General features: G+C 54.0%; 1 protein-coding gene across 6 annotated transcripts in view; it reads right to left on the bottom strand.

Annotated features, from left to right (window-relative positions):
* CD300A (CD300a molecule) overlaps positions 1-22,003 on the bottom strand; it is a 36,114-nt gene extending 14,111 nt beyond the window's left edge. Inside the window, exons 1-8 of one of the 6 annotated variants that reach the window (XM_042917334.1) lie at positions 21,756-22,000; positions 13,311-13,426; positions 11,538-11,647; positions 10,265-10,471; positions 7,923-8,258; positions 7,089-7,254; positions 3,946-4,040; positions 28-65 (exon numbers count right to left, since the gene is read on the bottom strand). In XM_042917334.1, the coding sequence (XP_042773268.1) occupies positions 28-65; positions 3,946-4,040; positions 7,089-7,254; positions 7,923-8,258; positions 10,265-10,325 (696 nt within the window). In that variant the 5' untranslated portion in view covers positions 10,326-10,471; positions 11,538-11,647; positions 13,311-13,426; positions 21,756-22,000. Of the gene's footprint in view, positions 1-27; positions 66-3,945; positions 4,041-7,088; positions 7,255-7,922; positions 8,259-10,264; positions 11,648-13,310; positions 13,754-21,755 lie in introns of those variants that run through there. The other 5 variants (XM_042917338.1, XM_042917336.1, XM_042917340.1 and 2 more) reach the window with 5 other exon arrangements.
* Positions 22,004-27,909: the final 5,906 nt, after the last annotated feature.

Genomic DNA, 27,909 nt, shown 5'->3' with positions numbered 1-27,909 from the left:
CTGGCACACCTTCTGCCTGTGTCTTACCTGACTATGGGTCCGGAGTGGCTTTGGATTCTCACCAGCTGAAGAGAGAAGAGTTAGGAGTCTGAATCCGAGAACAAAACAGGGATAAGGATCCCCTATGATCCAGTTGGAGGAAGGACTTTCCCTAGAGACTTTGACGCTGAGGACCTGTCACTTCAGGGTAGGAATTGCAGAGAGAGCGAGTGGGTGAAGAAGGAAATGAAAAACGAATGCATGAGTGGAGGAGAGAATAAATGAACCAGCGGGAAGGCACAGGCTTGGGGAGAGTGGCCATACAAAGCTAGGTCTCGAAAGAGTCACTCATAAAGAATGCTCTCAAGTGGGAGTAGACCGGAGAAGGACACCTGTTTACAAGGACCTATCCGCAGGATGAAACAGTTCCAGAGATTTCTTTCACAGCATCACCAAACTGTAAACTTAAGAATGGTTAAGATGGCTGGGCATCTGGGTGGCTCAGTGGGTTCGGCGTCCGACTTCAGCTCGGGTCGTAATCTCACAGTTCGTGAATTTGAGCCCCGCATCGGGCTCTCTATTGACAGCTCAGAGCCTGGAGCTTGCTTCGGATTCTGTGTCTCCCTCTCTCTCTGCCCCTCCCTGCTCGCTCTCTCTCTCTCTCTCTCTCTCTCTCTCTCAAAAACAAACATTAAAAAAAATTTAATGAAAAAAAACAATGGCCAAGATGGCAAATTTTACAATATGTGCTTTTTACCCAAATAAACAAATCGCAGATCCACAGGCCCTCCCCTAGACGTGTGGAACCAGAACTTCTGGGGATGGGTTCAGCAACCTGTGTTTTAAGGAGCCCTAAAAAAATTTTTTAATTAAAAATAAAAAAGGAACCGTCCTTATGGAGACCTTAGTACTGCATCAAACCATGAGAAGTCACCGGGGTCATCTGCTCTGATTCCCCTGGCTTGGGGGTCTGTCCCTCATACACAGGAGGCCCTGTGGCTCCGGGGAACCACGGTTCAGGGCACACAACCTCTGGCCTGTGGCGTCTTCAGCGTCGCTCTGCAGGAGACCTGCCTCTGAACACAGCTCTGTGCACCCCTGGCCGCTGGAACCCGGAGACCCAGGAGCGGGCCGGCAGCGGGGATTGTGCACACAGCCGGAATGCCTTTAGTGTAGCTGCACGGCCAGGCAACCCCAGAGCCCCCCGCACTAGATGCACCAGGGACAGACATTGCCCACCCCTCATAGAGCCCCAGAGTCAAAGGTGAGACACCGACATTCAGGAGACACACAGGATGCAAGTGCTAGCTGAGGGCTCTCGGTTGGCTTAACGGAACACCCACCGGGTGCTCTGAGGAGCAAACACCTTCTGTTCCAAATACTGCGTGCAGGCTCCTGCCACCCTCTCTCTGTATGGGTGACCTGGTGGCTGGTGGAGAAGAGATGGGTGGACATTGCTGGGGAAGGATTGTGGCAGTGAGAAAGTTCGGCCAGAGCCAGCTGCACAGGAAGGTGGAACCCAGTCTCTCCTGGTCACGACTGTGTCCCCCAGAGCCCAGCACAGGGCCCGGTGCCACAGTAGGTGCTCCGGACGGCTGTGCTGTGTGCGTGAGCAAGGGAATGAATGAACTCATCATGAGTGGGCGGAGGGGAAGACAGGCTGTGTGTGACAGGCAGGCACCAGGCTGCAGCAGAGCAGCAAGGACAGTGTGGGGACAGGAGCTGAGACTTGCAGGGATGGGGAGGGAGTGTCAGCATCTTTGAACACAAGGCCTTTCTCCTGTGACAGAGGGTCCACGAAGCAAGGTGCAATCCCCCACACATCGTTAAACTCTGCAGTAAGAGACTTCTAGAACATTGCACAGCAGGGAAAATGATAATGGTAGGTTAAGTGCAAATATGTGTGTGTGTGCGTTGTGTGTGTGTGCAGTGTGTGTGTGTGTGTGTGTGTGTGTAAGAGGGATTGTGGTAGAAGCAAGCCATAAGTAAGAAATCATATCTGCATAAATAAACATTGAGAAGCACGAGAAGGACATGCCCCAAATGTCAGTGCTTGGTTTTCTCCAGGTGCTGGGAGTTTTCTTTTTTATTATATTATTATGGATAGTTTATTTCTTTCCTTGTGCTTTTGCTTATTTTTTGAATGTTCTACCATAATCTTTAAAAAAAATTTTTTTTTAATGTTTATTTATTTATTTTTGAGAAAGAGAGAAAGAGCACATGCGAGCAGGGGAGGGGGAGAGAGAGAGGGGGACACAGAATCCAAAGCAGGCTCCAGGCTCTGAGCTGTCAGCACAGAGCCCAATGCGGGGCTTGAACTTAAGAACTGTGAGATCGTGACCTGAGCCGAAGTCGGACACTTAACGAACTGAGCCACCCAGGCGCCCCTGTTCTCCCACAACCTTATATCCCCCTTTTTCAGAAGGGAGGTTCTTGGGGCGCCTGGGTGGCTCAGTTGGTTAAGCATCCGACTACGGCTCAGGTCACGATCTCACAGTTCGTGAGTTTGAGCCCCGCATCGGGCTCTCTGCTGTCAGCACAGAGCCTGCTCGGATCTTCTGCCCTCCTCTCTCCACCCCTCCGCTGATTGTGAGAGGGCGTGTGCACTTGCTCACATTCTCTCTGTCTCTCAAAATTAATAAACATTAAAAAAAAAGAAAGGGAAGCTTTCTAGGTGAAAGGGCAGAGAGGGCTGGGACCCACGGGCCTGACGCTGAGAAAATCCCAGAGGGAGGCCTGGCCTGGGGTGAGGAGGAGGGCACTCAGAAGTGATGTGGGGGAAGCGGAGGGGGAAAGGGAAGTGGTTTTCCTTCCTTGTATCAGGCACACACGTGCTGAGGTCGACTCGTCTTCTAAAGGCCTGACCAAAGGCCTGACCCCCACGGTGGGCCCCCGCCCCGATCCCCAGGATGCACGGGCTCCGGGAGCACCCACCGCCAGTTGTGGGGCATGCACCCCTCCTCCCATAAGGCCGGGCAAGGATTCCCCTTCGAGGCAGCTGCTCATGGAGTCCAGAAGTTTTAGAGCAAAGAAGGCTCCCCCTGCAACTCGGGCAGAGACCTGCGCCCCGTGGGTGACAGCTGGGCCTCCAGCCAGCAACAAGGTCACATCTGCATCCTTCTGCTCTTTTTATTGAATTCGCTCGTTTAGAGTCGACTGAGCACCTACTTCCTGAGTGCCAGACAGGGTGCTGGGGATGCCACATGTGTTCTCTCTTTGCGTCTGAGCCCAGAGGAGAGCAAGTGGGCCCCAGGATGCCCGAAGCATCTGAGATGCCCTCATGGCTCGAGATACTAAGCAATACATTAATTCAACAAAAACTGACCGGGTGCCTTCTTGAGTTCCAGTCCCTGATCTTGAAGAAGCACAGGCCGGCGGGAGACAGGCGAGGAAGCAGGTGGGGAGAGTCTGGTGTGAAAAGGGTATGAGGGTGCGTGCACACAGGTGCAGCCAGGAGGGGCCCCCAAGCTGCTTTTGGGGAGCCAGGAGAAGGTCCCAGAGGAAAGGGAGTCTGAGAGCCCCCAGGCCCACCAGGAGCAAGCCAGGGAAAGAGGGTAGCGAGAGGAGGTGCCCCCGGGGCCCAGAGCAAATGCAGAAGCACCCACTGATGTTACGGTTCCCACCATGTTACAGGAAGTTGGGAACAGCTGTCTTCGAGAGTGTGAGGGTGGGCAGGGGCTGGGCGGGACAACACCCTCAAGAGTATGGGAGGTTCCAGAAGGGTATCAGACAGAAGAGGGTGACCGCTTCACGGACAAGCTTCCAGGGAGCCCCCTCCACGGCCTGTCTCCGCCATACCAGGGACACCTCCTCTGGGGCCTGGCCTCGAGGGTCACCCAGGACATGTGGTCCGAGGATACATTCCTGATGCTCATTCTGGGGAACAAGGACACAGAGCCTCAAAAATGAGAGGGAGGTGCTTGGGACTTGCCCACCCACCCCCCACCCAGCAGGGGGCTGACTCACCTTTGACCCGCTTGCGAACTATCCTCCAGGCCAGGAACAAGCTTCCCCCCAGCAGAAGCAGCAGAAGCACCAACAAGGAAAGGAGTACTTGGAGCCTGGGGAGGACACGGCAGTGTTGAGCAGGTGGGAGCTTGCACTCCCCCCCCCAACCCCACTTATTTGCAATCGACAGAAAAGGTCACATTAAAAAAAAAAAAAAAGGAGAGGGGCGCCGGGGTGGCTCAATCGGTTGAGTGTCCGACTTTAGCTTAGGTCATGAGCCCCGCATCGGGCTCTGTGCTGACAGCTTGGAGCCTGTTTTGGGTTCTGTGTCTCCCTCTCTCTCTGCTCCTCCCCTGCTTGCGCTCTCTCTCTCTCTCTCTCTCTCTCTCTCTCTCTCAAAAATAAATAAATAAACATTTAAAAAAATGTTTTTAAAGTAGACAGTATATCAGTGTACTTAAGAACGTTCCAGGGGCACTTGGGTGGCTCAGTTGGTGGAGTATCTGACTTGCGCTCAGGTCATGACCTCACGGTTCCAGAGTTCGAGCCCCACATCCGGCTCGCTGCTGTCAGTGCAGAGCCCGCTTCGGATCCTCTGTCCCCCCTCTCTCTCTGTGGCCCCCTCAAAAATGAATAAACGTTTATTTAAAAAAAAAAAAAAAAGAACCTTCCAGAAGCTCTTTATTCAGATACAAGAAAATAGAAACATACATTATTTTCCCCCTTCTTTCACACAAAGGAGGTGTGATCCAACACTATTTTTGTTACTTAGCAACACGTCTTGGACATCTCTCCACGTCTGTGAATAAAGAAGGCCCTCGCTCTTCTCCACCGCTGCCTAGTATTCCACTGCATGGACAGACCATAATTTATTTACGTCTTGCTTCTGACTGGCATGTCCCCCAGCCTTTTGCAGTTACAAACATTGCCACAAAAAAAAAAAAATCACCTTGTGGCTCTGCCATTTCGCATACGAACAAGCCACAGCAGAGGTCGTGGGAAGCTGACTTCAGGTCCCTCGCTTGCCAGCCTCTTCTTTCCTGTCTAGCTTGCATTCATAATGTTCTAGTCTTTTTCTTTTTTAAAAAAAATGTGTATTTACTTTTGAAGGAGAGAGAGAGAGTCTGTGAGCAGGGGAGGGGCAGAGAGAGAGGGAGACACAGGATCGGAAGCAGGCTCCAGGCTCCGAGCTGTCAGCACAGAGCCCAATGCGGGGCTCAAACCCATGAGCGGTGAAATCGTGACCTGAGCCAAAGTTGGACACTCAATGGACTGAGCCACCCAGACACCCCATGTCTTTTTCTTTTTTTTTTTTTTTTAATTTTTTTTTTTAACGTTTATTTATTTTTGAGACAGAGAGAGACAGAGCATGAACGGGGGAGGGGCAGAGAAAGGGAGACACAGAATTGGAAACAGGCTCCAGGCTCTGAGCCATCAGCCCAGAGCCTGACGCGGGGCTCGAACTCACGGACCGTGAGATCGTGACCTGAGCTGAAGTCGGACGCTTAACCGACTGAGCCACCCAGGCGCCCCACCCCATGTCTTTTTCTTAAAGATGTAAGTCCCCCCCCACACACCAAACTGCAGAGGCTCCAGGCCTTACAAAACCTAGTTCTGCCTCCTGTGTGTGTATCTGCAGTCGGTTCTGGAAGTGGTGTGTTTAGGACCTGAATTTCACCTTGCCTGATGTTAAGATAGTCACTTGGGTTGATGGAAGGCCTGTGGAAGGGTTTTGGGGGGTCATAGAATAAGGAATCTGAATGGGGGCACCTGGCTAACTCAGTCGGTAGAGCATGTGACTCTTGTTTGTGAGTTCGAGCCCCATTGGGGTATAGAGATTACTTAAAAAAAATAAGAAGAATCTAAATGGCCTTTGCCCCTAGCTTGTGGAAGGGAGACTCTAAATCCTAAGGATTTCCCCAATAGTAGGCTAGCCTCTGTTATTGAAGGACCCCTCGGATCACACCTGAGTTTATGCTAAGAGATGAATGGGTCAAGACTGGGGCTGGTCACCAGAAGGCCCACCCCCACGATTATGGAGACTTGGGGCTCTGAGCCAGCCTGAAATTCAGGAAGTAGAGGGGGTCTGGGGATGGAGTTCAATCATGTGGCCGGTGATTCAACCAATCGTGCCTAGGTAATGGCATGTGCCCCGACGTGCTCTGACCCTCCTAGGAGTCAGCAGGGAAGTTTTGTGCCCAGGACCCTCCCAGATCTCACCCCATGTGTCTCTTCATTGGCTGCTTCTGGCCTTTTTCCTTTATGATAAAACCATACTCGTAAGCACTGGGCTTTCGTGCATTCTGTGAGTTATCTAGCCAATTATCAAACCCAAAAGGGTCATGGGAACCCCCAAATTCATAGCCAGTTGGCCAGAAACGTGATGGCCTGGGGATCCCCAAACTGCTGTGGCATCTGAAGTCAGGCAGTCTTATGGAACTGAGCCCTCAACCCGCGGGGTCTGTGGTAACTCCAGGTGGTGAGTGCTGGCATTGAACGGCAGGACGCAAGGTGGCGCCTGGTGAGGGAGTCTGAGATCCTCAGAAGTGGTTTACAACTACACGCGCTTTTCTAAGGAGTCTGTAAGCATTGTCAGATTCTCCTGGGGGGTTGTGACCCCAAAAGACCAAGAATCACAAGTTTAGGGGTGCTTGGGTGATTCAGTCAGTTGAGCGTCTGACTCTTGATCTCGGCTCAGGTCGTGATCTCACGGTTTGTGGGTTTGAGCCCAATGTCGGGCTCTGTGCTGACATGCAAAGCCTGCTTGAAATTCTCTCTCTCTCTCTGCCCCTCTTCCCCTTCAAAATAAAGAAATAAAGTTTTAAAAAAAAAGAATCACAGGTTTAGAAGGAGGAACCAAGACTCTGGAGTCATGTAAACCTGGGTGGAAGCCCCCACCCCCCACCCCCCGCCTCCCGTAGCTACGTGACCTGGCAGATCACTTAACCTCCCTGAGCCGTCTGAGCCTACGTAACATGAGGGCGGTGACGGCCCAGGGCCCTAGTGACGTGTAGGGCATTTAGCACATCCCTGGTAGGAGCATCAGCCCTCATTAGAAGTTCCTTTCCTGCCATCCCCACCTCGAGGCTTCCCAGGCCCTGAGCAACTCCTGAGGCGAGGGCCTACCTCCAGGACAAGGGACCGGGGACAGAGGACCTCACCCCACACCCTGGCTTTGCTGGAACTCCTCTTGGCTGCTTGCACTGTGGGTGGCTCCCATGGTGATGGGGACAGTGGGTGAGGATGAGGACGGCGTGGTCGTGATTCCAGCTGTGATTGTTGAGATCTGGGTTACAGTGATGTTTGCGGGTGGGGCGGACGTTGTTGCTGGCGCGGAAACACAAACGAGACCCGGGATAGCGCTATCGGACTCTCCCGCTACTTGCCAATACCTTTTTGGTTTGATTTCACACAAAATGCTCACTCAGGGTGGAGGCAGGACCGAGGGCCCCCCGGGGCCACAGTCTCCCTGGGGCCCGGGGCCCGGGGTACTGTGCGCCCCCAGCAGTCCTGATCCCATCCTGTGGAGGAGGGTCAGGGCCCTCCGGAGAGCCCGTAGGTCACCCCTGTGCTCCAGATTCATCCTCCTCTAGCCACAGCCTGGGATCTCTGTCTAAACTCCAAGTCTGACTGCAAGTCTGGCTGGAGGCCCCGCTATGCCCAGCACCTTCACCTTCGCCGTTTGGCCCCACCTGCCTCTCCATTCAGCTCCCACCGTCCTGTAGCATGGCTCCCTCTCTCCTTTGCACACTCTGCCTTCTCAGCTGCCCCCTCCCAAGACTGAGCAGAGGGGTCAGCTTTTCCAGGAAGCCACCCTGACTCTCTTCCTCCACCTACTACCCGCCTCATACACACACACACACACACACACACACACACACACACACACACAGTTTGCTCCAAGCCTCTGATCTGCTTCCTGCCTCGACTATTCCCGCCTGAGACCCTTCAGGGGCCCTGGTGCTGGCGCTGGGGGAGGGGTGCGTACAACTCACCTGGGATCACAGACACCACAATGTGGACGGCGGGGTCTTGCAAATATCCTCCTAACCAGGACGTATCGATCCCACATCGATATGTTCCTGCATCATCCTCTGTGAGGTTCTCCAAGGTCACTATGAAGGTGAGGTTTGCAGGATAGTCCCTGATGGATACGCGGCCGTCCCTCACTTCTTTGCTTGACCGTTTGGTCTCCACAATTTTCCAAAAACATGGCTTTTTGCACCAGTATTTGAAATGTTCTCTTAATTGCTCTTCATATGAACACTGCACGCTCAGGGAACTCCCCAAGGTTCCCGTCATGGAGGTGGGGCCACTTATAGAGGAGCAGCCTGGAAAACACAGCCGAGTGCGGGCCCCTCACCAGATGGGCCTGGGTCAGGGGTGCCCTGGGAGTCACCCCCAAAGTTTCCCCATCTCACATTGGCCACCCCCCGTCAGCCAGAACCTTCCCTTCCTTTGCTTTTCTGTCACTCCCAAGATTTTTATCACAGCAGCCCCTTCTTCCAGACCCCAGCCTCCCTTCTGGCTGCTCATGGTCACCAAGTCCTATCCCTGAGAACCCCAGATAAACAAGTGAATCCCCCAACTCCGGAGGTCAGGAGAGGAACACACGCATATACACCCCACCCAGGAGGAAAGAAAGAGTAAGGTCAGAGCAGAAATCAGCGAATTAAGAAACAGGAACACAGTGAAGTTAGCGTATACGTTGGAAACTTGATTTTTCGTATGGAAGATACCAACATTCTAGTGATAGCCAAGTCAAGAAAAATAGGAGACGCACATACACAAGTCATAAGAAAAATAACCAAGGTAATTTACAAGCCTCTACAAACAAGTCTGTAAACTTAGATAAAACAAATGATTTCCTATGTTTTGGAAAATATAAATTATCTCTATTGGCTGGAACGTATTTCTTTTTTTTTAATGTTTATTTATTTCTGAGAGAGAGAGACAGAGCATGAGTGGGGGAAGGGCAGAGAGAGAGGGAGACACAGACTCCGAAGCAGGCTCCAGGCTCTGAGCTGTCAGCACACAGCCCAACTCAGGGCTTGAACTCATGCACCCCAGGATCATGGCCTGAGCCAAAGTCAGATGCTTAACCGACTGAGCCACCCAGGTGCCCCCTGTTGCTGCTGTTTTTAAAAACACTTTGTGGGGTGCCTGGGTGGCTCAGTCGGCTAAGCGTCCGACTTCAGCTCAGGTCACGATCTCGCAGTTAGTGGGTTCGAGCCCCGCGTTGGGCTCTGTGCTGACAGCTCAGAGCCTGGAGCCTGCTTCAGATTCTGTGACTCCCTCTCTCTCTGACCCTCCCTCGTTCATGCTCTATCTCTCTCTGTCTCAAAAATAAATAAACGTTAAAAAAAAATTTAAAAAAAAAACACTTTGTAACGAGACACAAGCAGACACCTTCTTCACACTTAATGGGAAACAGTGGACACCTGCCCTCGTCAGAGACAAGTCAAGGATGGTCACTGCATCATTCTGGCTGGACCAGCCTGTGGCCGATGAGAGAAACAAACGGGACAAATGGATATCCAAAAGGAACCACGAGCTCCCACTGTAGGCAGATTCCATGAAAACACAAGGACGCCCCAGAGGGTGATGGACAGAGTAGCTGTGGGAGGGTGACCCATTGCCAAATTAATACACAAAGGGAAGAGCTTCCCCGTGGCCAACCAGTTAGCAAACGGAGTCAAAGAAAACATGCAGTTTGTAATCAAAACGACCAAGAGGATTTTAGGCACCCCAGGGACAGACCTGTCTAGGCGGTGCGTGCCTGTGTGCAGAGAGCTCCGGAGAGGCATGGAAGCCGGATCCCTGGAAACGGGAAGTCCTCTGCTCCCTGGAGAAGCTCTCCTCCCCGTGACTTCTCTGCCCTCCCCTTCCTCCCCACCACCGTCCCCTCCCCTCTGTCCCCATCTCTCTGCCTTGAGGATGCTGAGCCCCTCGCGCTGCCCCGGCTACACACACCTCAGTGCACCCCAGAGGGTGGTATTCCCGCCAGTCGTCACCCCTCCTCCACACCTGCACAAAACACACCCCCCTCCCCTCGGTGTGCTCAGCCTCAGCCGCTCTCCCACCCGCTCTGCTGCCACCTGGTCGCCCCTCCTTCTTCCTGGAATAATCCATCCGAAACTGCCCTCAAAGCCCCTTCTGGGCTCCCCAATGTGGCTCATGGAAGGTCAGGTGAATGCCCTGTCTCACGTTTCCAGGGTACGATCCATCTTACGTGGTGGACACAGGGTGCCCCTCTCCCAAAGCCCCTTCCTGTGCTCCCCTGTCCCCCACAGCCTCCCTCACCGCTGAGCCTCCCCCTCCTCGGGCAGCCCCTCACCTGGGACCCAGAGAAGCAGCAGAGCCAACGGCAGCCACACGGCCTGGTCCGGCCACCTCATCTTCTCCGCACAGACGTCACCCACGGCAGTGCCAGGCGGCTTCAGGCCCCTTCAAGGAGGAGGGTCAAGTCTCCAAGGTTTCCACTTCTGCTTTTCTTTGTGCCTGCTGCTTCCTTGTTCAGTTTCTTTAGGTTCTGCTCCTAGGGCTGGTCAGAAAATGAAGGGCACAGAGGGAGCACAGCCACCGGGGATGGGGACCGGCTGAGACCCGCTCCCCCCCACCAGAACCATGCACCCTTCTACCCATCCCAGCTGTGCCACAGATGCCACAGATACTTCCAGGGGTGAGACCCCTACTCGCCCACAGCACCGCAGACCTGAGCCGCCCCTCCCATCACACCCCCAAAAGCACAAGGCCAGCTGGGCTCAGAAATTCCTTGCAGGTCCAGGCGAGCACTCAGTGGGGAGGAATCAGGGCCAGCATCCTTCTCCAGCCTTGATGAGGCCACCCCAGGGAGCTCCCCTTCTGTGAGCCTGCAGCTCAAGGCCCAGACCCCTAAGCTGGCACAGTGACCTCAGAGTCTCTGAATGGCTCTCAGTCTTAGAAACGTCTCCTCAGGCTGTGACCTTCCTTCCTGTGCAGCCCCTGCTGGTCCAAGGTCAGGGCTGGGCACAGAGTGGGCACTTAGCAAGCTTTCAGGGACCCCTCCTTCCCTGATCCACGTGGAATTCAGACTCTAAATACACACACGCACACACACTTGTATACCCTGTGACAAGTGCCCTCAGCTTACACAGAATGGCCACACGCACATAGGAAGCCAATCCTAATGTGTGACATGTCATCTGATAGCCTGCACTGAGTGCCACCCACAGGGAGCCCTGTGCCATCTCTGGAGTCCCAAGAATGCCCTTCTCTCCCTGCTCCTTTGAGGATTTTCACTTTCCTCCTCCCTTCTGGCCACAGGAGCACCTTCCCCAGGAAGCTACAAGGAACCGAGGAAACTTGTCCATTCTCCTCTGGAAGGTTCCAAGCACAGAGTGTGGTGGGCATCAGAAGAATGTCTATGGCAATGCAGTCATAGACTAGCTAAAGCTCATGAGGATTCAAGATCAAGATCTTGAACTGAACATGAAAATGTAGGAGAGGTATACTTGGTGGTTGCCTTGGTCTAATAACCACAAAGTTTCTCCAGAAATGCATATTTTCCAATTCAACCACCAAAAGACACTGCTACAGTCTTGAATGTCAAGGCTCAGAGGGGGACGCACCAGACTGAGAAGCAGGAGGCCAGGATCTCCCGTGGCTTGTCTGCTTAGCACTGGTACAACCGTTGGTAAAAATCTGTGTCTCCTGCAAAATGTCAATGATCACGGCCAATCTGTGGGAATGAACAGCATAATAATTATAAAAATACTCAAAAGTGAGGTAATAATGTCCTTAGGTCAGTTTTTTTTTTCCCCGGGGAATACATCTTTACTTTAAAGAAAGGCAGGAGGGGGGTCTCCTGGGTGGCTCGGTTGATGAAGTGTCTTATTAACCTCAGGTCATGATCTCATGGTTTGTGGGTTTGAGCCCTGCATTGAGCTTTGTGCTGACAGCTCAGAGCTTGGAGCCTGCTTTGGATTCTGTGTCTCCCTCTCTCTCTGCCCCTCCCCCACTGGCACTCACTGTCTCCCTCTCTCTCTCTCTCTCTCTCTCTCTCTTTCTCAAACATACATAAAAACATTTTTTTTTAATTTTTTTTTTAATGTTTATTTATTTTTGAGACAGAGAGAGACAGAGCATGAATGGGGGAGGGGCAGAGAGAGAGGGAGACACAGAATCGGAAGCAGGCTCCAGGCTCTGAGCCATCAGCCCAGAGCCTGACGCGGGGCTCGAACTCATGAACCGTGAGATCGTGACCTGAGCTGAAGTCGGACGCTCAACCGACTGAGCCACCCAGGTGCCCCCATAAAAACATTTTAAAGAAAGGCAGTAGGAAGATAGGATTCAATAGAGAGATGTATGCGTCATGAATAGGCTGTGAGCTATGGAGTGTGATTCTTCTGAGGGGCACAGAGAAACATCGAGACTACTGAAAAAGGAAGGGCAGGGGCCTCGGTCCCCGTCACATCCACCTTGCTGGCCCCAACCTGTCCGCAAACGCTAGGGAAGAAACGAAATGATGCAAAATTGCCACGTGATGTTAAAAAATAAGGGAAATGACGCCTTCCCCACCACCGATAACCACTAGCAGACATGATTTAGGGGAAGACCAAGGCTGAGAGCCGCAGGCCTGAGCCCCCACCTTCCCAGGAGGGGTCCTGCAGCTGCAGAACCTCTCATCAGCTTCGGAGCCTCTTCCCAGCATGGACACATGCACTCAGAGGCCAGCGGGGACAGGGGCGGACACTCTCTGGGCAGACACAGTGGCAGCAGCCTCCACACTGAGTCCTATGAACGGTAGGGGTCCCAGGAAAGATTTGGGGGTGGTTTAGCTGTGGGGCCATTCGGCAGAACTTCCCTTTCTAAGGGGGCACAATCTCAGAGCCGCCCTCTCCCTTGGGCAGTCGGTGGCTCCCATCAGTCTGCCTCTTCGTCTCCAGACCTCAAGGCCCACGGGGGTCTCTGGGAGCACCTCGCCCACTGTGGGTACCCCTCAAGGGTGGCCAACAGGCCAAGGGGCTGGGCACCGAGGGCTGCACAGCAGTTAGTGGCCACATGACTGGCTGGTGGTAGGAGGGGAGCTGACAGTTGGGCGAGCCTGGAATGAGAGGGGAGAAGAAACCAGCACCTACTATGGGACAAGTGCTTTGTCTCCAGGGGGTCAATGTCTTCGGGATTCCCGAGGCAAACAGTCCACTGTGCATGAGAGGCAGTGGGGGCGGGGCGGCCAGGAAGGAGGATGAAGCAAAGGAAACATCTGGTTGCCCAATCTGGCCCGGATTGTTTCTCCGCTGGACTCCCCGAGACTGCCCGCACCCCAGCCTCCTCCTGCCCATCTCAGGGGAAGCTACTCCAGCATGGCTGGACCCTCCAGGGTCCCAGGCAGCTTGACCAACCTATATTCCAGCGCATTCCACAGTCCCAGGGTCGCAGTCCATCACCAGCTGGTCGTAGCCTGTAACACGCTCTCTTGCTTGGCCCCGGGCATGCTGTGGTCTAGACTGAGCGGAAACTGTGGGCGAGCAGAGGAGTGTCAGTGCTGGCCAGAGGCCTGAGAGTGTTCTCTGTCCCCCAGAGGACTTCCTGGCCACAGAGCCCCTGCTCCATGAGGGTCCTCTGTAGAGAAGGTGCCTGGACCTGTAGAGAATGTCTGCACCTGCAACCTAGGGTTTTGCAGAGCTCAGCGGGAGCATCTACCTGGGGACTGCTCCTGGCTCTGCCCTGAGGGCAGCCCTGGGGCTCCGCAAAGTCCCAGTCGTAAGGACGGGATCAGCAGCTGCGGGAGGGGACATGGGTCATTCCTTCATCTTCGACCTCCTCCATCGTTCCAGGCTGCAGTCAAGCCATCCCCTCAGAAGACATCCCTGCCTCCTCCAGGCCCCTCTGAGCCCCCTCCTGCATCCCCGGCCCCTGCAAAGTCTGGTTCTGGGTTTGCTCACCCATGCTGGGGTGACACTGAATGCCTCCCTTCTCATGGTAAGACTCCATGGAAGCAGGGCCCCCGCAGCCCCAGGTTCATGTGCCCACCATGTTGCCCAGGGAAGGAAAACCAGATCTGGGGACAGATAACAGGGAAGCCAGGGCACCAGGGCCCCTCTCGTCCTCTTGCCAAACTCCATCCTCAGGAAGAAGAAAGGGCTAGAGCTTAAAACGGTGTGAGCATGTGATCATCCATCCAACTGAGCACTTAAGACTTGTGCCCTTACCCTAAACTACTGCTCAACAGAAACTAGGTGCAAGCAGAGGCCAGCAGCCTGCACACCAGGCAGGGAAGACAGGGGCAGCATCCAGGGCTCTGTGACCGTCCTCTGCCAATCCCCCCAGGGACACACAAAGCTGGCGGGTGGGTAGGGGCAGCCTCCCCCAGCACCGGCCTCGTGTGTCTCCTGAATCACAGCTGATAACCTGGGAGGTGGGTGCAACAACCCCAAGCTCTGTGGGCCATACTACAACTGTCGAGTGGGTAACTGCTCGGGGCAGGGGGAGAGTGAGTTCTAGAAGGCAGTGGAGGGCACCAAACTGCTGACCCAGGAGTGTAATGGGGAAGAGGATGTTGGGCCCCCGAGTCCTCCCTCCCCCGGCCTCCCCCCTACCCATCACCACCTTCTGCTTCTTCCTCCTTCCTCTCCCAAGAGCAGCCCCAGGCCTCTTTCCATGTAGAATGACACCAGACGAACCTAAAACAGTCTCTGGGGGCTCTTGCCCCTGCGCTGACAGGGGGTGGGTGGGGATGGGATGAACCTGCAAACCATCCATTCAGAAACTTCTAAAATTGGCTTGGGAAGGGGCACATTTGGCCTCGAGCTTGAATATCTGAGTGTCTGACACTCTGGGAATAACCCCAACTCAGGAAGGTCAGACGCTTCTTCAAACACATGCACACACACCCCTGTAACCACCTTGACCGCTCCACTCCCCCCACCCCACCGCTGCCTCCCAGCTCATCTGTCCGTCACACAGCAGCCTTCCTACAGGCATTTCCAGAAGCTGGTAGAATGTGTGTGTTTCAAAGGGCCACCTCAGGCCAGCCCAGAGCTCGTGGCACCTTGCCGTGGGTGAGGGCGAGCTATAGACATGGCCACGCCTGTTCTGACACAGCAGGTGAGTGTTACACGCGCCGCCCGTCCGCAGAGGTGAAGCCAAATGTGTTGCCTCAACTTGCCTGCATCTCGTGTGTTCTTTTTAATTTCTTTCCGGTTTTCTGTGCCTCCCTGAGAGCCAGAGAGGTCTGGCCATTTCCATTTTCTGAGTCACTTAGTATATTACAAAATGAAGAGAGTCCAAAAGAGTATTAAAGAAAATTAGACATTTAGCAATTCGAGGCTTTTGACATGCAGCACATGCACACGTACATGCGCACACACACACGCGGCAAGAAATGGAACTGTTCCTCAGTTATGAGGTTTATAAAAATATTAACTCACAGTGTGGGCTGGTGGTGGGACCCAGGTGCAGAGCAATGGGAAAGATACCTTCTCTCCTTCCCAGCAGGGGATGTCCCATAAACTGTGACTTTAAGAACCAACTCACTTAGCTCAAGCCCCGCTTCAGGTGAATCCCACTTCTCTCCCTCTCCCTCTGTTTCTCTGCTCCTCACTCACTTGTGCACTCTCTTTCTCAAAAAAAAAAAAAAGAAGAAGAAGAAGAATTGACCATATAGAACTTCGGGGCGTCTGGGTGGCTCAGTCAGTTGAGTGTCCAACTTCGGCTCAGGTCATGATCCCATGGTTTGTGGGTTTGAGCCCCGTGTGGGTCTTTGTACTAAAAGCATGAAGCCTGCCTCGGATTCTCTGTCTCCCTCTCTTTCTGCCCCTTTCCTACTTACACATACTCTCTCTCTCTCTCTCTCTCTCTCTCTCTCAAAAATGAATAAGCGTTTAAAAATTTTTTTAAAAGGAACCAACTCACTTAGGAATAATGTCAATCCTATCCAGATGGCCAACAGGCACATGAAAAGATGCTCAACGTTGCTCCTCATCAGGGAAATACAAATCAAAACCACACTCACATACCACTTCATGCCAGTCAGAGTGGCTAAAATGAATAAATCAGGAGACTATAGTTGCTGGCGAGGATGTGGAGAAATGGGAACCCTCTCGCACTGTTGGTGGGAATGCAAACTGGTGCAGCCGCTCTGGAAAACAGTGTGGAGGTTCCTCAAACAATTAAAATAGATCTAACCTATGACCCAGCAATAGCACTGCTAGGAATTTATCCAAGGGATACAGGAGTGCTGATGCACAGGGGCACTTGTACTCCAATGTTTATAGCAGCACTTTCAACAATAGCCCAATTATGGAAAGAGCCTAAATGTCCATCAACTGATGAATGGATAAAGAAATTGTGGTTTATATACACAATGGAATACTACTTGGCAATGAGAAAGAATGAAATCTGGCCTTTTATAGCAACGTGGATGGAACTGGAGAGTGTTCTGCTAAGTGAAATAAGTCATACAGAGGAAGACAGATACCATATGTTTTCACTCTTACATGGATCCTGAGAAACTTAGCAGAGGACCATGGGGGAGGGGAAGGGGGAAAAATTATAGAGAGGGAAGGAGGCAAACCAGGAGGAGTCTTAAAAACTGAGAATAAACTGAGGGTTGATGGGGGTTGGGAGGGAGGGGTGGGTGGGTGATGGGTATTGAGGAGGGCACCTGTTGGGATGAGCACTGGGTGTTGTATGGAAACCAATTTGACAATAAATTTCCTACCAAAAAAAAAAAAGGAATAATGTCAATCCTAAGTTTGAAGAAATGCTCTAACAAAATTGGGTTCTGGTAATGGTCGTACAACTGTAAATTTACTAATAATTATTGAAGCACACATATAAAATGAGTAAATGTTACAGCATGATACCTAAATTTTTAAAAAACAAATTTAAAGCCCGTTGTGGCTATGAGCCCACAGGCCTTCTGTCCACCACCTCCCCACCCCCATCTTGACCTGTGTATGTCCTTCTTCTTGATTTTTTATTCCCTCATCTGCCCCAATCTCCCTCAGATCCTTCCTGGCGCTGATCAGATGTTAGCATTTCAAAGAGCTGGTTCCCTCCTTCCTGTAAAGTGAAAGGAAACGGGGAAGGCTGTCAACGAATCAAGTACCAAAGTAGCTAAAAACTTCCAGAAGAGGGAGTGGTTGTCTCTATCTCTCCCAAGGAAGCGAGGAACCACGTGGAGTAGTGGCCGGGCCGCTTGTCAGCAGTGCTGAAGGCAAGATCCGCTGCCCTGGCCTGGCCTCTGGTATGCCCAACTCATTCCTATCCGGCTCCATTGCACCCTGAATCCCGACACCTTCCATGCTTCCACTCCTGACTGCACCCACCTCCCCACCCCCCCCACCCCCCACCCCGCCACTGGCTGCACCTTGGCTCTACCCCAGTCCGGCCCTGCCTGTCTGTTCTATCTCTGGTTGGCCCCTGGGGACACATGAGGGCCCTAGAGAATGAGGTAGTGGAGTAGGGAGTGAGCACGGGCTGGAGAGAGTAGGGCTGGGGTAGGTCCGATGGCCAAACCTGGCCTTAGAGCAGGCAGGCTGTTGGACCAGGGAAGTCCGACAGTCCTGGTCCTAATTCCCAAGGTGGCTGGAACTAGGGAACACAAATCAGGCAGCGGGTCCCAGCAGGCCAGAGGCAGTGCAGTCTGCTTCCAATAGGGAGGTTGCTCTCCCTAGAACCCAGGTAAATCCAGAACTGAGCGGCCGAGCAGCCCTTATCGCCACCCAGGGGTGGTTGTCTGAACTGCCGGCTTTCCTGGACGGTAACGTTGTTCCTATCTCTGCAAACCAGGAAGTGGAGAGGTTTCCGTACACACATCCAGGCGTGTGGCATTGATCCTTCCAGATCCTCCAGCCAATAGACCAGGAGCGAGGGGAAGGCTCCAGCCCCTTGGAAAGAAAGTGTGGGGGCTTCTGAGAAGCAGGGGGTCCCTCTGTGGCGGAGGAGGGACAGGGGAAGGGAGGAGGGGGAGAAGTATGGAGAAGGGAACAGACAGAGAGCCCAGCTCTCAGACCAGGCCGCACAGGAGGGCTGGCGGATGCTGGAACTCAGGCTCTGGGGTCTCTCGGGTGCCTGGTTCCCAGCCAGTGAGACCCAGGGGACGCTCAGATGCCCAACCAGACGGTCAGCTGAGGTTCACCTGGGACTGCCCAGCTGCCTGTTAGGTTGAGCAGGCTGGTTATAGAAGGGGGCAGGGCTGAGGCTGCAGGTGGGGGAGGGCAGCAGCCTCACCTCTGGGACTGAGAAGGCAGAGGCCGGAACGCATCAACCTCCCTGCCCTCTACCGTAAAGCTCTGGGGTCAAGGCCCACGTACTCTAAGGCTCCCTGCTGACAGGAACTCCCTTCTGAATGTGTGTTTTGGCCACAGTTGAGGAAGAGACCCAAGATGAGACCTTCAGTGCTGCGGAGTTTCCAGCTCTAGAAAATAGGAAGCTTGGCTTTTGTGGTGGGTGGCTTCAGGGGTCCGAGTGCATGAGCCTGTCTGTGCAGGGAGGGGATGGGATGTGGAAGAAACAGCGCTTGGGGAGCCCGTCAGTGAAGCAGAAAGAGGTGTAATCCTGAGACAGCTTTCCAGCCCTACGGACCGCATTGGTTTATGCAAAAGCTGGGGTTCTCAACCGTGGATGAACATCAGACTCGCCTGGGGAGCTTTTTAAAAAAATACCCATGCCCGGGCCACCTTTCCAATCTCCTTCCCCTTTTCCCCACCCAGGTGCACCTTGAGGTTCTGACTCAGTTGATTTGAGCGGAGCCCTGGGACTGCCCGCACGTGCTGAGGAAGAGGGAGGGTGTGGGAGGTGGGATGCTGCAGAAGAGAGCAAGAAGTTTAAGACAAACCCTGGATGCACCCAGGAGCAGAGTTGTAACTCAGAAATCAGCTGTGCATTTGATTTCAGGGAGCCACTCTCTAACCCCTGGATCACCAAAACTCTCTCCACAGACAGGGCGTTTGCACAAGGGAACTCGACATAACAACAAAGCCCCAAGGCTGTGGGATCTGGTGTCCCAGCCCCAATCCTTCCGCAAGATCAGACCCACAGAGTTGGCTCTGAAAGTAAATGGATGCTGACCGACAGTGACGACGAGCAGGGACTCTGGGTCTCACGGCCTGACTTTGAATCTCAGTCCTGCCACTGACAAGCTGTGTGATCTTGGCTGAGTTATTAACCTCTCTGAGCCTCAGCTTGTCCACCTGTATGTAAGACGGGGACAATGATGGCACTACTCCCCAGTATCCACGCTCCATAAAATTTTGAGGTTGCTGTCTACACTGGCTTTATCACATCATCATCATCCTGCTGTGTTGGGGAGGGGGGTGGGGGGGGGGAGTGAAGTGAGCCTCGGCCTGTGCCTCTTCCTTAATATCCAAAGCCAACAGAACAGCTTCCTGGTCCTCACTCTTCTACACAGGGCTAGGACAAGTCCCTTCAGGTTGACTGTTCCAGCCAAGATCTGAGACACTGCCATGCTTCTGAACCCACCAGAGGGCACTCTATGCCCAGTTCATTGGTTTATTTGACAGCTACTTAAGGACTACCTACATTGTGCAAAGCGCTGGTCCCGAAGATAGGGACAAGAAGATAAAACCATGATAATTCTCCTTTCTGGGGAGTTCAGAGTTTGGTGGGTAGCACATAAAAAAAGACAGGAAAACAAAGGATTGCCTTAAAAGGTAGAAATGATACTCAAGTCAAGGCAAAAATCCCAGTGGCCAGGGTGGGAAAGGGCCTCTCCCTTCTATCAGACACAAGAAACAGTGCAGACAAGTGGCCTGGGGGTCCTGGATCCCAGCTCTGTGACCCTGCCCACATCAGTCAGTCCCGTTTGATTTCTGTCCTCCAAGAATTCTGGGAGAAGGATGAAGAGTCCTTGAAAATTCCAGAAGGATGTCCAGCCTGACCCCAAAGAGAGCCTCAGTCCGTGGGACGACAGGCCTTAGGTCATCTGGCTCCTCCCCTTTCTACCTCACACACCCTGCCCCCCAAGGCAGTCCCCACCAGGTGATTGCAAGTTTCCCCGCACTGTGGGCCAGTCACCCAGCTGTCCCAACGCTCCCAAGCAGCCTTCACAGGACCCTCAGGGGAGTCAGGAGTGGGGACAGTATATAGCTTATCTGGGTTTCCACCACAGGGCCCCAGGCTTGGTTAACTATCACAGCCACTGGGGTCCCAGTTAGGAATACAGATTTCTGGGGCTCATCTCAGACCTCCTGCATCCAGATTCTCCAAGGCTGGGACTGGGAATCTGTCATTTCAACAAGCCGCCCAAGATGATACCTACAATCAAACAAGATTAGGAAGCTCTACCATGCAGAATTGGGGATGCCTGGGATTCTACTTGTGCTCAGAGGCGGGGGATAGGCTAAGCTAGATTAGGACAGGACAGGACAGGATAGGACAGGACTGTGCCTTGCACTTCCCAGCCAACTCCATAATATTTGCTGAATGACATAAGCCAGTGCAAGTGGACTTAAAGAGCTCTCTGGCATGAACGTGTGCAGGGTACAGAGACAGGAAGCCCTACAGCTTCCCCCAGACAGCCTCTGGATTTCCCTTGGCTCCCGGAAGAGGTCGGGGACATGTCCCATCCAGAAGGAGGGCCTTGGAGTCCTGGTGAAGAGTTCCCTGCTGCACTCACTGTGCCTCTACATCCTTGAGCATCAGAAGTATTTGTTAAAGCATCGTGTGAGCAACAGAAAAGTATCTAATGGTTGTGGCAGTCCAGATCCTTTCAAAGCTGTGTTACAAATAGTTCAGGGGAAATTTTTAAAGAAGGAGAGAAAGAAGGAAAGAAAGAAAGAAAAGAAAGAAAGAAAGAAAGAAAGAAAGAAAGAAAGAAAGAAAGAAAGAAAGAAAGAAAGGGGGAGGGAGGGAGGAAGGAAGAGAGAGAAGGAAGGAAGGAAGGAAGGAAGGAAGGGAGGGAGGAAAGAAGGAAGGAAGGGGCGTCTGAATGACTCAGTCAGTTCAGCTTCCAACTTTTGGTTTGGCTCAGGTCATGATCTTGTAGTTTCTTGACTTTGAGCTCCCTCTACCCTCCCCCCCCCCCCCCCACCTTGGGCTCTGGGCTGGCAGCATGGAGCCTGCTTGGGATTCTCACTCTCCCTCTCTCTCTCTGCCCCTCCCCCACTCACATGCGCTTTCTCTCTCTCTCTCTCTCTCTTTCAAAACCAATTAACTTTTTAAACTTTTTTTTAAAAATTAAAAGAAAAAGAAAAGAATAGTTCCAGCACAGGATGGGATGGCTCAGGCCACCTTTGTGTCACGGGTGAGGTTGTGGCCAGCACGATCCTGGTTTACAGCCTGGCAGTTCCCCCTGTCACCGACTGTGCGTTGGGAGGAGGGACTGGGAGACCCCAGTGAAGGAGAAGTAAAGCCCAGGAGAGAAGGTGGAGATGACGAGGTTAGGGCCTCTCTAAGGATTTCAAGATTTAAAATCTGCACGTGGAGGAAGGTCCTAAAGGAATGACCATCAGAAAGATAAAACACAGGGAAGAAACAACAACAACAACAACAACAACAAAGATAAAACGCAGAACTTCTAGGATTAGTGTCAAGATTCTTCCAAGAAGCCCTGACTCTGTCCCCAGGTCCCCCGCTCCTGGCTGGCCAAAGGGTGGTCAGAAAACCTTCCCTGGTCATAGTTGGGACAGCCGAGGCAGGATGGCCACCTGAAAAGGCATTTCCTTGGCGTCCAGTACCCGGGAATGCCGGGGTGGGGGACCTCCCTCCCTCCCTGCAAGGCTGAACTTCCTTGAGGACCCCGATGAGCCAGAAACCAGTCAGGAGGACTAGCTGTCCCTCTTGCCCTCCAGTGGGAACACGACACTGCATTTGGGTGTTACCTCTGGCTCGTGTGTCCTAGGAAGACAGGATTCTCCAACCTCCTCCCAGGTGGTCTTAGGCCCAGACGGGCTGGTGCTGCTCACTCCTGGGGGTGGCTGAGGCAGCGGTGTCTCTGTGCCCCGAGGTGGGCAGGTGCCCATGGCTTTTATGGCTTCCCTAGGGGACGACTGTGGGCCCATGGTGACATCCAATCACAGCTCTGTTGCCTCATCTGGGATGCTGGGGGACAGATGCTTTTATAGAAACATGAAAGACAAGAAAGCACACTGTCTAAACGGAGGGACTTCACTCTCCCCGTTTGCTCCTTGCCCGCCCACCCTTGACCCAGATCTGTAGCCCATATCTGGGAAGGGGGCACACGGATCTCAATGTTCTTGGCCCATGGACAACAGATACTTGTCGCCGCTTATTAATGCCATCTGCTTTCCTAGGGGTGGGGAAGAATCTCAACCTGGTGCCAGGGAGACTCAGCCCCCGTGTGGGGGTGCCCCATCGTCCTCCCAAGAGAACCAAGACTGCGTTTGTGAAAGATACGCTCCACGGCCTTTCCCCAGGGCCCTCTGCATTCCTCAAGTGGCCTTGGTTACTGCCTGCACCGACAGGCCCACCCCCTTCCCACCTCGCCCAAGAACCCCAGCTGTTAGGGGCCGAATTCCCTCCCAACCCCATTCCCTATGGTGAAGTCCTAGTACCTCAGAATGGGACCTGATTTGGAGATGGGGGTCTTTACAGGAATAAGGTACAGTGAGGTCATTAGGGCAGGACTTAATCCAGTATGACTGGTGTCCTTATAAAAAGGGGACATTTGGACACAGGGACACACATAGAGGAAAGATAACGTGAAGAGCCACAGGGACAAGATGGCCATCTGTAAGCTCAGGAAAGACGCCGGGACGGACCCTTCATTTGGGGAACCTCGGAAGGAGCCAACTCTGCTGACACCTTGATTTCGGACCTCCAAACTCCAGAACCGAGAGGACAGAACACATTTCTGTTGTGTAAACCACTGGGTCTGTGGTGCCTTGTTAGATGGCCCGCACAGATACACCATGTTCCCTGCCCACTGGTCCCTAAGGGGAAGGGAACTTCTGATGACTCAGACCCCCCCCCCCAACTTCCATGACCCTGACCAAGGGAGAGACGCTCATCCAGCTCAGACTGCCCCCTCCGCTCCACACTGGGATCTGAGACACAGCCTCTCCCATGTGAGCCCCCATCTCCCAACATGGGTACACAGATACTTGCACACACAGGGTGTGGCTTTGTCCTCGCAGCCTGAGAACAAGACGGCACCTGATGAGTAGCTGCAGAATTCACGAAGAGGGTGGACAGCCCCTCCCAGAGATCCCCGGGGCAGGCGTGTGGCTGAAGTGCCCCAGGAGGTGGGGTTCACGGATCCCCGAGGAGGAGGGAGAATTGTGTGCTGGAGTTCAAGGAGGGACCTGACGTTCATGAGCGTGATGGCAGGGAGCAGCCTTTAATAAACATTGAGGAAGGACTGATGAGCGAATGAATGAGTCAGAAGTCATTCCCACGTCTGTATTCTCTGCAAATCTAACTCAGTGTCCTCAGAACTGCAGCTACTGAGCAAGGTTGGGGTGGGGAGTGGGCGTGGAGGCGGGGGTCCCATGCACCTACATGCCATGAACACACTCTGCCTTACCGGGCCCTCCATCTACAACCTCCTCAAAAGTCCTCCCAAGGGGAGAATGCTCTGGAAAAAAAAAAAAAGGAAAAAAAAAAAAACAGAGGCAGGGTGAAAGCTGCCTATTTTTCTCGGAGGGCAGGGCGTGAGAGGTGCGGCCAAGGACGGCTGAGGTCTGGCGGTTGTGAAGGGTGAGCACTGACAATACCAGTGGGTGGGGTCACGTCCGGGGAGTGGGGAATGCTACAAGGTGAGCTCACCTTGGGGTTCCTTTTCTTTTCTCAGATCAATTTTTTTAAAAATACACAATTTATTCTCATGGAGAAGGAAAGAGGAAGGGGAAGGAGGGAGGGATAGAAGGAGGGAGCAAGAAAACAGTCAAAAGTTCTCCTGACCTTCACGAGCCTGGCCCCGGTGACCCACCCCCTCCACTTTACACTGGTATGGGGACTTGTGACTCTCTGTTTTGTTTTTAAAGTTTATTTATTTATTTTGAGAGACAGCATGAGCAAGGGAGGGACAGAGAGAGGGGCAGAGAGACAGAATCCCAAGCAGGCTCCGCGCTGTCAGCTGAAACCAAGAGTCGGACTCTTAACCGACTGAGCCACCCAGGCGCCCCTGACTCCTTGTGCAAATACAGGTAGATATGAATATCTATGAGGAGGGGCCACTGTTAAAACCTTCCCCTCTAAGTATGGGATTGGATTCTTTTGGAAACTCTACTTTGCGTGGGGGATGGGGGGCAGATGCTGCTGGAATCTGATGCCAACATCTTGATGTTGAGGCCATCTTGATGACCACCCCCAAACAGCCCTGGTTAAGGAACAGAACGAATCTTCTCCAGCTGGGACTGATTTATTTCTGTCCTTTAAAACCCTGCTCCCCTACCTGGCCCCCCAACCTCCATGTGTGTGCACATGCATGCTCGTGTATGTGCGTGTGTGTGTGTGTGTGTGTGTGTGTGTGTGTGTGAGAGAGAGAGAGAGAGAGAGAGAGAGAGAGAGAGAGAGAGAGAGCCTGGTTTTTGCCTCCCCTGTGGAAAGAGAGACTGAGCCCTGCCACATCTGGTCGGCCCCCAAGAGTCCACATCTGAACCCCAGCTGACCAGGATGCTCCCTTAACCCTCAGACCTGACAGCCCCTGGGCTCGGTTGGTGGCCTCAGCCCACTGCGTCCCCTCCCCCACCTCCTCTCCACCAACCCCTGAGGCTGCCTGACTGACACAGACACACCCTGTCTCTTTCTGGTGCCCAACTACCGGCTGCTACAGAGGAACACCGAGTTCACCGAGTTTCTCTGTCCCTGGTCTCCGCCAGCACTCACATCAGGGCAGGGGCCAGAAGGTGTTTGCACAGCGAGAGGAGCAGGCTGGTCACCATGCTGCCCAAATGCTGTCAGGCCAGCGGTCACAGTCCCTAGGTTGGCCACAGGCATCTGTAAACCCTCGTGGAGAAGGGGATCCAGGAATGCTGTCCCAGAGACCCCGCTGGCAGAAGTCCCGGCTCAGGACCCCCTGCTCTGTGGGCAGCAGGTTCCACGGCCACTGTAATACCCCAGGGGAGTGTTTCTCAACCCAAGCCAGTGTGCCCCCAGGTGACACTGGGCGATGTCTGGGGATATTTTTGGTTGTCACAACTAGGGGGATGGTGATGATACTGAGTATCTGGCAGGTAGAGGCCAGGGATGCTAGCATCCTACAATGCGCATGGCAGCACCCACCACAAAGAACGATCCGGGCCCAATGTCAGTGGTTTGAGGCTCAGAAACTCTGTTCTGGAGGCAGCCCCGAGGCCGCGATGGTGCTCCCCGTGCGCGGGGCCCCATCGCACCCCGCAATGCAAAGGTAATGAGCCCAGCGCTCCTCCCGGAAGGGATTCCGCCTCGTGGGGACAAAGACCTACTTGCCTGGGCCCCGGCTTCGTTCAGGGCCCAGAGACACCGGGATGACCGCGACAGGTATTGGCCTGCGTCTGGGGCCGAACAGACCGGGAGGGCACAGGAAAAAAGTCACAAACGACTGCAATCACGGGAGGGGAGGCTGAGCGGAAGCAGAGGGTCTGGGCCAGGCCCCCGGGCTGGGGAGGGGCCACGCTACCGCCCACTCCCAGCTGGCGGTGGAAGCGGAGCCAGCCGGTCGGGGCCGGCTCGTCCCGGCGGAGGGGGATCGGGTTGCAGGGAGGTCGGGGCGGGGCGCGGGAGGCGGCCTGGGGTTGGCTGGGGGCGGCCCCCGCGAGAGTGACGTCAGAGCCCCGAGTCGGTCCCCACCCCCACGTCCCAGCACGCCAGGTGGGTTGGGTGCGGTGGCGGCGGCGGCCGACTGCGTTCGGGAGCCGGCGCCTTCCGCCTGGAGCCCCGGAGGGCAGGGCCGCGGCGGGAGCGCTCGGCTAACGGCTCCCTAAAACCTTCGCAGGCCCCCGGCCCCGCCGGATGCTGAAGCCTTCGTGCTCACTCTGGGCGGCCGGGTCGGAATCGGGCGCCCCCGGCCGTGGCTTGAAGGGGCCTGGGGACCGAGCGGAAAGCCACTGGGATTCGGGCCCCCGCATCTCTGTTCCAGGGACAGTCCTGCGTGCACCCAGTTCTGCGCCAGACCTTGAGGACGCGAGGGCGCCCCCTCAGCACAGCGTGTGCTTTGGGGTCACCTCTCAAACTGCCGGGGGCCTCACCTCCACGGCTTAAGCAGAGCTGGAGGCTCGGGGTCCATTTTACAGATGAGGAAAGTGAGGCAGAGTCAGAGGAGCCAGTAAGAACCAGGTCCCACCTGAGGAGCGTGGAGCCGTGTTGGGGGGCGGGGAGCGGCCGCTGGTGGAAGCGTGATCCACCTGCCTAAGGCCGACCGACCGGTACGGATCCAGGAGGGACCCCGCTGCCACCACATCCACTTCAGCCCTCGCGTCTGACTTGGCAAAGGAGGAGTTAGGCTGTGAGTCCCCAGAGTTGGAGCTCGGTAAACATTTGCTGTGGACTGAAAGCAGTTCAATCCCCCCTCTTCAGCGTGGTTTCTTGACTTCCGGTGACCCAGGTGACCCTCTGAAAACCTAGATTGTCAACCACTGCCAGGGGAGGTCTGTCCCTCTCCTTAGCATCCCCCTCCAATCCAAGCAACCCGCTACCCCAACCTCCCTGGGACCTTTGGGGGACCCTCTGGAGGACAGCATTCAGCGAAATCTGGCCTAGAAACCATTGTGTCTAGGCAGAAAACACTAGACGGTTAGCTCCTGGAAGCTCTGCCTTGGCTGTGACTTTCACAGAATGAAGTTGAGGAGCTAGAACACTAAAAACCAACTCGGGGTATTAGTACTTCCGTTTTACACGTGAGCAAACGGAGCTGCCCAAGGTCACACAGCTAGTTAAGCAAGCAATGGGATCCAAACCCACAGCTGTCTGATACCTGGGTCACGCTCTCTTTGCGGAACTGCTTCCGGCTGACAGGGCAGTTGGTTTCTGGTCCTCATTTCCTTCCCCGGACCTCTTTCATTCACCCGCACCCCACAGAGGGGTCCAGCACCCCAGCCTCCACCCGTTAGTATCCCTTTTTCAGTGAGAGGAAGGTCAGAGCCGCGCCCTCAACCCAAGGGCGAGGGTGAGGTCAGAACATTACCCTGCCAGGCGCAGGTACTAAATAATTCATGTGGCTGCTGTGAAGCGGGGGCTGCAGCTTCCGGGAGGGCCCAGGAGGCACACGGCAGACCGGAAACAAAATCTGGTCACTTGAACTTGAGTCTGATCTCTGCAGACCCCATGGAGCTAGAGAAAAGGGCTAGGTTTGGTGAGAACGGGTTGGAGGACATGACCCCAGGCAAGTCACTTCGCCTGTTTGTTTCTTGCTCTTAGGTGAGGTGTAAACCATTACAGGGAACCAAAACTGCAGTGTGCCTGGCACGGCCCTTGGCAGGTTCTCAGGGGAGGTACTGATCATCCCCTGGCCCTGTCTGCCTTCCCAGGAGCTCTCGTATTTCAGTGATGGCCTCCAGCATACCAGGCTGCCCCAGGACTATGAGAGGGGCTGTCCTCCTCTGTCGCCCCATCCCTACATTCCCAGACCTTGTGGGGGTGCGGGCGGGGCCACGCATTTTGGCTGTTTTGGGAGGCTCAGTTTCCTCCCTTAGAATAAATCCCTAACCAAGAGAAAGTTCGTTGGAATCAAACAGCCTCGATTGGTCTAGAAGGCAAAGAGACTAGGTTACAAATATGTATTATGAAATCCCAGAAAAATTCTCAACGAACACACCGGGTTTCTGTGGTTATAATTCCTCACAGAGGATGAAGTCATCTGATTCTGAGCAGTGAGGGTCCAACCTACTCTGCTTCCAGCTGAGTGGCTGGTCGGTGTGAAATTTACCAAGGTCTGATGTCACCGGCAACAGGTTCTAGACTCTTCTAGTTTTTTTCCATTCCAGGCTCGTTTGTGATGTAGCTGGACCACTTGGGGGAAGGCACCTTTCTCCTAAAAACACACCTATTGTCTCCAGTTGGCCAAGGACTGGAGGGAGCAGAGCCACTGGGTGTCCC

Source organism: Panthera leo, chromosome E1, assembly GCF_018350215.1.
Source record: "Panthera leo isolate Ple1 chromosome E1, P.leo_Ple1_pat1.1, whole genome shotgun sequence".
NCBI classification, from domain to species: Eukaryota; Metazoa; Chordata; class Mammalia; order Carnivora; family Felidae; genus Panthera; species Panthera leo.
The sequence above is the reverse complement of the archived record's forward strand: the minus strand, read 5'-3'. Positions and strand labels throughout refer to the sequence as shown.